Source organism: Hippocampus comes, unplaced genomic scaffold, assembly GCF_001891065.2.
Source record: "Hippocampus comes isolate QL1 unplaced genomic scaffold, H_comes_QL1_v1.1 scaffold68, whole genome shotgun sequence".
Taxonomy (NCBI): domain Eukaryota; kingdom Metazoa; phylum Chordata; class Actinopteri; order Syngnathiformes; family Syngnathidae; genus Hippocampus; species Hippocampus comes.
In genome coordinates this window covers 381,154-389,931 of record NW_017805625.1, presented here as the reverse complement: position 1 = coordinate 389,931, position 8,778 = coordinate 381,154, and the positions used below count along the sequence as shown (strand labels likewise).

The 8,778-nt window shown below is 46.0% G+C and overlaps 3 protein-coding genes across 7 annotated transcripts in view; 2 read left to right on the top strand and 1 right to left on the bottom strand.

Moving 5' to 3' along the window:
* Positions 1–2,579, top strand: part of ctsa (cathepsin A) — a 6,492-nt gene extending 3,913 nt beyond the window's left edge. The window contains exons 8-14 of the mRNA XM_019881385.1: positions 74–165; positions 387–465; positions 900–1,048; positions 1,685–1,760; positions 1,843–1,932; positions 2,140–2,241; positions 2,321–2,579. Coding sequence (XP_019736944.1) covers positions 74–165; positions 387–465; positions 900–1,048; positions 1,685–1,760; positions 1,843–1,932; positions 2,140–2,241; positions 2,321–2,404 — 672 coding nt within the window. The 3' untranslated portion in view covers positions 2,405–2,579. The remainder of the gene's footprint in view (positions 1–73; positions 166–386; positions 466–899; positions 1,049–1,684; positions 1,761–1,842; positions 1,933–2,139; positions 2,242–2,320) is intronic.
* A 501-nt stretch (positions 2,580–3,080) lies between these two features.
* Positions 3,081–7,884, top strand: khk (ketohexokinase). Of its 4 annotated transcripts, XM_019880896.1 has the most exons (9): positions 3,081–3,305; positions 3,507–3,623; positions 4,026–4,160; positions 4,389–4,523; positions 6,444–6,516; positions 6,591–6,737; positions 7,264–7,352; positions 7,448–7,605; positions 7,693–7,884. In XM_019880896.1, the coding sequence occupies exons 1-9, from the start codon at positions 3,193–3,195 to the stop codon at positions 7,794–7,796; spliced, it is 1,071 nt and encodes a 356-aa protein (XP_019736455.1). In that variant the 5' UTR covers positions 3,081–3,192; the 3' UTR covers positions 7,797–7,884. The 4 variants fall into 4 exon arrangements, with proteins under 4 accessions (XP_019736455.1, XP_019736458.1, XP_019736456.1 ...); XM_019880899.1 differs by lacking the exon at positions 4,026–4,160; XM_019880897.1 differs by lacking the exon at positions 4,389–4,523.
* A 316-nt stretch (positions 7,885–8,200) lies between these two features.
* The window catches only part of pltp (phospholipid transfer protein), a 7,082-nt gene continuing 6,504 nt past the window's right edge, over positions 8,201–8,778 (bottom strand). The window contains exons 15-16 of one of the 2 annotated variants that reach the window (XM_019880895.1): positions 8,512–8,635; positions 8,201–8,459 (exon numbers count right to left, since the gene is read on the bottom strand). In XM_019880895.1, coding sequence (XP_019736454.1) covers positions 8,561–8,635 — 75 coding nt within the window. In that variant the 3' untranslated portion in view covers positions 8,201–8,459; positions 8,512–8,560. The other variant, XM_019880894.1, reaches the window with a different exon arrangement.

Genomic DNA, 8,778 nt, shown 5'->3' with positions numbered 1-8,778 from the left:
CACACACACACACACACACACACACACTGTTCCAAGTCGCAGGCCACCTGATCTATCTTTGCTCTGCTCGCAGCTGGGCGAGGTTCAGGACATCATCTACGGCTCGGGGCTCAACATGTACAACCTGTACGCGCCGTGTCCTGGTGGCGTCCCCCGTAGGTTCAGGTCAGACGCCGCCGCGGCCCGCCTCACTCGTTCCCTGTCGTGTGTGCGTGCAAGTTTTTGGGGTGGGATTGTGTGTGTCTTGTTAGTGAGTTTGATGATTCCCCAGTAGAGCGGTTTGCTTGACTCAAAGGTGAAATCCGACATCCGGCTTTTTGTTGGATTCTGGACTATTGTTTCAAATTGCACCTGTGGTGCCTCAATGGCCTCTTGCGTGTTTTTAGTGTGGAGCAGGGCCAGCTGGTTGTGCGATACCTGGGGAATGTCTTCATCCATCACGAGTGGACACAGATGTGGAACAAGGTATGAATTTACTTCAAATTGTAGTATTTATTTAAGCGCGAAACCTTAGCGACTCCAAACTGTCATCATTGTCCCAGGCCCGTTCATCCCTGGCGTGTTGACCATTTTGCTCTTTTTGTCAGGTACCAAATGTCAATACCGCGTGAAACTCAAGCCCGTTGCGTTTCACCTCGACTGCCTTGAATCCTTGCACACATTCAAACCATTGTCAAGGGGATTTTACGTTGGCTGCAGCATTAGAAATGGCGATTTTTTTTTTTTTTTGTGAAAGGAAGCATGTCTTGCATTTCAATTTCCAATGCAAACAACATGGTGACTTTTTTCCGTTTTGACGAGAACCTTTTAAATGTCAAAAGCCAAAATCCAAATCATGTTTAGATTTCAATGGATTTCCCAGGCTTTCAACAGGCACATTTGCTCCTTTCGCACTTCAGAAGCTGCGAGGCCTGGCGTCCGGCAAGACCCCACTGCGCCTGGAGCCGCCCTGCACCAACTCCACGCCCGCCACCCGCTTCCTCAATAACCCGCTAGTGCGACGCGCCCTGCACATCAGCGCTAAGGCGCTCGACTGGACCATCTGCAGGTGACTGCGCCGCCACCGCTGCAATGCTTCGGAACAGCGCCGCAGCGGTACCACTGTCGCAAACTGGGAAAGGGGCTGGGAAAAAAAAAAAGATCTGGACAAATCTTGGGACATATTTGGTCAGACAAGGCTAAAATATCAAGTAGCAACTGTAAAGTTGTTTATTTCAATAATAAAAGGACTTCAAATGTTTCAATCTTAGTACAGTGGATCTCAGCATACTCAGACATTTGAGGGTTAAAAAAAACGTTTTTCAATAGATAATTTTGTGTTTATATCTATTTTGCCTTTTTTCATGGAAAACGCATATTGAATGTTTATCAGTGCCACCACGACCATTTTTGTTTGACATCCCCTTTTTTGTAAATGTTATTTCATTCCAACTAACCAATTTAAGGCATACATTTTACACACCATTTTTTGTTTGTTTGTTTTCTTGAGGTTTTTAATGGACAAGCTGACCCATGTGTCTGTCTTAAAAATCCAAGGTGGCTCTTGGGTGTCAAATTTTGCCTAAGCCGTTCGCTTCCGATGCTATGCTGCCTCTGTGAGGACTAGCGAAAGACGCCCTATGCGATTATCTAACGCCAAAGGTTAATGCTGACTGCTGGAATTAATTCCCTTGGTCTTTGTCAGTGCCGAGGTGCACCTCAAGTATGGCCAGCTGTATCGGGACGTCAGAAAGCAGTACCTTAAACTTCTGGCTGCACTGGTATGACCCCGCCGTGCGCACTGCATTCCTCTTCCCATTGTATCACTTACGTTTTGGTGTGTGTGTGTGTGTGTGTCTGTAGAAGTACCGCGTGCTGGTGTACAACGGCGACGTGGACATGGCTTGTAACTTCATGGGGGACGAGTGGTTTGTGGAGTCCTTGAACCAGGAGGTTAGTGGACCTGAACAAAAATGACTCATGGTCATGTGGTGAAAGGGAAGAAAAGTCAAGTCAAATGTATTTCTATAGCCCTTGATCACAGAAAAATCTTAAAGGGATTCACATGCCCACATGACCAGGAAAAGGAAGGAAGCGTGTAAGGTGTGTGTATGTGGGTGTGGCTGTGACACTAATTGGGAGCCTTTTGAATGCACATAGGTGCAGGTGAGTCGGCGTCCATGGCTGTACGAGAGCGAGGATGGGCGCCAGGTGGGTGGCTTCGTCAAAGAGTTTAACAACTTGGCCTTCCTCACCGTCAAGGTAAACACCGGCGCCAATGACGTTATCGTATTTTGCGCTCGTCGATTGAACTTGGAACTCTGCTCCGGCTCGCCCGCAGGGTTCGGGTCACATGGTGCCGACGGACAAACCCGCGGCGGCGTTCGCCGTCTTCTCCAGATTCATCAACAAGCAACCCTTCTGAGCATCAGGCCCCTTTTCCATGTTAATGAGCACTGATTTTTGATTGACTGCTTGTTCCTATGGTGACTATCAGTGCCCGCCTGATCCGATGACTTATGTTGCATCTGCTGATTGTTTCTTCTTATCGTATTGTTTTTAAATAAGGGAAAGTGGCAAATAAAACCTTGATCTTACCTTACCTGTGACTGTGCAAATTGTTCTCAAATGATTGAACCATTTTTCAAACTTTGATTTAATTGTAATCTCGCAAAGTTATATCAGGAGAGAAATAAGAATCAAATTTAGGGGAAAAAAATCAATGACAATATATTTGTTCATATCGTCCAATGGTGGTAATTGTCACGACTGTCCAGAAAAGCGCAATATGAACCTGCATTGTGACTGTGCTGTACCTGATGTAGTGTGCTTTCTTGCTCTTCTGTGTCTTTGCTGTTGGAAAACAAGCCTGAGGGCGCAATAGCGCCACCCACTTATAGTGCAAGGAAACTAGTGATGGGGGGTCCAAAGTACACACGTGTATCTCAAGTCACCAATGTTAAAAATAATTTTGAATATTGAAGAAGCTCAGTGTTTTGCCCGGTATTCGTCGCGTGTGAGTCGTGATGGCGAGCGGCAGGGAGCGCCAGCGGCCGCAGTTTGGCGGGACGCCAGCACAGTAAACACAGCGAAGAAGAAAAAGACGCGTGGTGACGTCAGGCAGGCAGGCGAGCGAGCGAGAGTAAAGTCCAGCAAAGCAAAACAGTTGAGCAAAGCGAAGTTAAGCAAACAGGACGAAGGCTGGCAAGCGAGATGGAGGGGCAGGGAGAGCACCACAAGCCCAAGAAGATTCTGTGTGTCGGCCTCGTGTGTCTGGACATCATCAGCGTGGTGGACGCATTTCCCCAAGAAGATTCGGACAGCAGGTGAGCCGAAATGCCGGCAGCCGGATACCAAAGCCAATAACAATGCCAATGGTATTACCATGCAACCAGAAGTTGACATGGATAGTTGCACATCTGTTTATCTGTTTATAGAACTGGACACATGTCCACGTTAGGTGGGAAGTTAAGGTTGATTCGAGCTAATCAAATAAAGGGAATTTAGTGTTTGCGTGTACATGACAGGTGTGTGTCACAGCGATGGCAGCGAGGCGGCAACGCGTCCAATTCGTGTACAGTTTTATCACTTCTGGGATCGCCGTGCGCATTCATGGGATCACTTTGTGCAGGACCTGTGGCCAGGTAACACAACCACACACAGACACACACATTCTTACATACATACGAATACACACACACACACACACACAAGCTGGAGCCTTTGATCAAATAAAAAACACACAGATATGCAAACAGACACAATCTGTTTATCTCTCTCTCCCTCCCTCCCTCCCTCTCTCTCTCTCTCTCTCTCTTCTCTCACATCGAGCCACAGACACACACTCATTTACATGTATAAACGCACTCATGCGCTCACACACAGACACACACACTCACACACACAAATAGATGGACAAACACACGCACACACGCATTCATTCTTTTCGCTCTCATAGACACATACTCGGACACAGACAGTGGTGTTCTCTTCAGGTCTTTCATTTTGTAGGGCAGAGAAAGCATGAAGCAGTTTCCTGTTTGTAGTTTTATTTTGGAGGATTTTCAGAGGTTCCAGGTGGAAGTGCATTCGCCGCATGAGCGCGCCGCCTGTGTCACACCGACGTCGCTCGTCATCAGCAGCGCCGCCACAGGAAGTCGCACCATCCTGCACATGAACAGGTGTGTGTGGGTGTAAGCGCTCGCTCGCATGCGCCTCAGGCTTTGTTTCAGGACATCTTCGAGAAGACCATCTGGCTCCTCCCCCGTCAGCCGCGTTGGCTGCCAGGTTCTCTCGCTTTTATTTTGGAGGGGCGATGGATGAATTTCCTCTGTGTGTGTGTGTGTGTGTGTGTGTGTGTGTGTGTGTGTGTGTGTGTGTGTGCGCGCGCGTGCGCGTGTGTGTGTCAGTTTCATCGTTGACGACTTCTCGCGTCGGTCCATCGACATTTCGCGGCTGGCGTGGCAGACGACGGGCCAAACTCCCAGCGCATGTTGTGTGGTTTGTCCGTCCAGCGGTTCTCGCACTGTCCTGCTGGCCGACACGTAAGACCGCTCGGGCGGCGATCAATCCAACAGAGGCATTCGTCACGCGAACCAAGCCTTTTCGCATGCCAACCGTGGCGGACACCACTCGGCAACCCGCAAGATTGCTTTCTTTCCATCACTTTTTATCGATTGTTTTCCGTTCCTTTTAATTTATCCCTTCCTGTCGATCAATTGCCATTCATCAACGGATAATAAATGAGTGATGTTTCATCTACGGATTTTCGTTAGTTTTCCGTTGATTAATTTCCATCAATCATTTTGTAATAAGTTTAAAAGTTGCTCTTATTTGCATCGATCAGTTTCCACCGATTGCTTTCACTTGATGAATTTTCTACATTCAATCAATGACTTTCCTTCTCTTTGAATGAGTCTCTTTCCATCGATCCAGTTACACTTGCTGTCTCTTTATCAATCGCTTTTAATTGATTAATTTATTTCCATTACTTTCCAATCACTTTTTGACCCACTGATACTAAATGATAAATTGCTTTTCACTGGCTTGCTTTCCGTGTCCATCCTCACGTTGTTTTAAGCTCGCCCGTCTGGTGACGAGCTTTTAATTTTGGCTCTCCCACTGGTTTTGTGGATCTCGGTCTAATGAAAAGTCACGTGACCCACTGCAGAGCCCGCGCTGTGACCTCCGTGTCACCTCCCGCCCCAAACAGACGTGACGTCATGACGTCACGCTCCACCAGGCAGGAGTAGCGGTTAGCTTAGCGTCACGCTAGCACTTCGGTCATCTGAGGTCACAAATGCAAAAGGAGAGATGTGGTCCCTTTTAGCATGATTTGTTTGACCGGAACCAAAGAGTTACCAAATGAAGAAAGTGTTCCATTTATCATTTGAGACTATGAATTAAAGGCGGTATAAAGAATTCATCTATTGTAAGCGTAATGTAAATTGTCGACGCAGGGGGGCGCCAAAGTAAATCCCCCATGGACGACACATTGCCTCAGGTCATCCCTGTGCTAAATTTCCTGTTGTAACATCAGTTTCATTTGTTGACGTGAGAAAGTTCCTGTTTTGACGCGATGAGTTTGATGAGTGCAATCGAAGCAATTCCTGAGTGAGTCTTGTTTGGCGCCTAGCTTACCTTAGCTTAGCTTCGTAGATCTTAGTTTAGCAGAAGGGTAGAATCACTGTTTTCTTGAATTTGCCCTGGGTCACTTTAATTGCATGGGAGTCTTTTTTTGTATATTTAATTGAAATGAAGAGATCGTCCAACAATTTGTGATCTTTACCGAAGTGTTTTTGCACTGAAGACATTTTAATTACCAATATGAAAAAAGTCACAATGTGATGTTTCCTGATGAATTGCATGATTGAGTTGTGGACACCTGCTATTCGCTGGCCTAACTGACAGGCATTGAAATTGAAAAGGTTTGACACCATTTTTTTTCCCACTCACATTGTTCTTTAGTGGGATAGCACATTATAGAGAAAAAAGCCACCAAAATTTACATTTTAGAATTCATGACACTTTTATATTTGTTGTGTTTTTTTTAATTCCCTTAAAAAATATTTTACATTTGTAAAAAGTGTCACTTTTTTACTGCATTATGTCTTCTCTTGAACCCCCCCCCAAAAAAAAAATGCAAACAGACTTGTGATCATTTTTATCCAGAAGTAACTGAGTTGTTTTTGTTTTGAATTTTGCACATTTTTTATGGAAAAAATCCAGAATAAGCCAAACACTAAACTCCTTCCCAACAATTGGGGAAAAAAAAAAATACTCGAAAAACATACCACCCATCCTCAAAACATAAGCAAGGCAGAATAAAATCCATGAGGAAACAGGGAGGGGAAAGTACTCCTAATTGGCGAATTTGAGGGTGTCCACTCAATTTCTTCCTGCCATGATGATGATGTTGATTGTTGTGAACAATAATAATCCTGACAACAATGGAATTTGTGCAGCAACATTCCAGACGTGACGTGTGAAGACTTCAGCGCAGTGGACCTGAGCGCCTTCAAGTGGATCCACTGGGAGGTGAGCCCAGCGGGCGCAGTCATCGAAAATGGAGTGACCGAGCAGGCCGCTACCGCTCCCCATGCCTCCCGCAGGGGCGCAACGCAGACGAACAGCTGAAGATGATGGCCGAGGTGGCGCGATACAACGCCGCGTCGCCGCCGCAACACAGGATAGTCGTCTCCGTGGAGATCGAGAAGCCCAGAGAGAAGCTTTATCAGCTCTTCCCGCACGCTGACGTGGTTAGTCACAAAACTACTACACACATTTGCAATGCGTGTACTGTACTTTTATGTTTGTAGGGGGGGATTTATTGCGCAAGATTTAAAAAAAAAATCCTGGAAAGAAATCTTAACAAGTGGGGAATTGGGACAAAAATTTGCAAATAATTTAAAGTAGAAAATTGGTTGCACCTAAAAAAAAAAAAAAAAAAATCAGTGGGGCAGAAATCCTTTTCTATTCACCAGAAAAATCGTATTAATAATACTTCTGTTTTTAAGAGAAAAGTAATAAGATGTTTAAAAAAAAAACAAAAATTCAAGTGCTTTGCTGCAAACCCATTTTGGGGAAGGAGGGCTCCCAAACCCCTTCAAAGTGATAATTTTGGGGAGCAAGGTTGTATCTTTGTTTCCAAGATGAAAAACAAATCTCATTTTTTTTCTTGAGAACAAAGATATCAAATTCAATTCTTTTTAAGAATCACAGGGCATCTCGGGGAAAGGTCTGTTCTCTGTCCGCAAACTTTTTTGCGGTTTCTGTGTGTGCCAGGTATTTGTGAGCAAAGATGTGGCTCGCCACCTGGGCTTTCACACGCCTCAAAGCGCTCTCCAGGGACTCCGAGGTCGCCTCAGAGCGGGGTTGGTCTCCACACACACACACACACACACACACACACACACACACACACACACACACAGACACAGACACTCATATTGTGTTTGTGATCTTTCAGCGCCGTCATGATCTGCCCTTGGGCCGAGAAAGGAGCGGATGCCGTGGACGCTGACGGAACGCTGCTCCATTCCGACGCCTTCCCGCCCGAGCGCCTGCTGGACACGCTGGGAGCCGGAGACACGTTCAACGCCGCCGTCATCCACAAGCTTGCTAATGGTGAGACGCGCGCACACGTACACGAGCCGTCAGAAAGCATTTCCGGGTGGAACACGGCCACTGACAAACGATCTGGCCACGGGGCAGGTTGCCGACTGCAGGACGCGCTAACATTCGGCTGCAGGGTGGCGGGCACCAAGTGTGGTTTCCACGGTTACGATGGCATCGCAGACAAACTGACGCAGGTGTAACAAACCAACGTTATACTGGCACGGTCGCATCATTGATTGGTGATGACCGATCATGTCATGGAACAATAAAGTGCTGGAAAACCTTGAACGTGTTGTTAGTGTGTTGATGCTAAGATGTGACCAGTGTGTGTGCATGTGTGTGAGGGGTTGGGGGTGTGGGGGTTAGCCTTGGCAGCCATCCAGGTCCAAGGTAAGCTGATTCCTAAAACAAATCTGAGTACGGCTGTAACTGATGCTCATAGCAATACTTCAGTAATTGATTAACCTGTCAATTATTTTTTTTCCAGTAATCAATGAATCAGATTTTTAAAAAAAATACTGGTAATTACATTTCCCAACCCATCATCCAAAATAAACAGGAAAGTCGGCAAAAATGTGGATTTTTTTTTTTTCCAAAGAAAGAGCAATTGTTTTATTTTCGTTCAAAATAAAGACAATCAGTCCTCTTTTCTGGAGGACAGAAATAGGTTAATACTTACTGATGAGGTGCTGGAATTACAAGCGTTTGGACAATTTTAAATTGAAAAAGAAAGCAAAATGATTCATTGATTGTCCAAAATAATTACCGATTAATTTGATCATCGATTCATTGAACCTCTTGAACTGAGTGCATGTATACAAATGTGTATATTTACATCATATTGACAGTGTGTGTTTGTGCGTGTGTGTGCGTGTGCGTATGTGTGTGTGTCTGTGTGTGTGAGAGAGAGAAAGAGTGTGTGAAAGTGCAAGGCTCGAGCCAGTGTGCGCATGAGGATGCGCATTCATTTTGCGGCGGCAGCCACCATCTCCCTCAGGCCTTTGCTGAAGTGAAGGTTTGCGCCAATCACGATGAAACCCTGCAAGAGGTCACAGGTCAAGTGTCGTCGTGGAGTCTTCACACACACACACACACACACACACACACACACACACACACACACACACACGCGCGCGCGCGCACACTTACGTTGAGATACTCCACCACGTCCTCAACGACGCA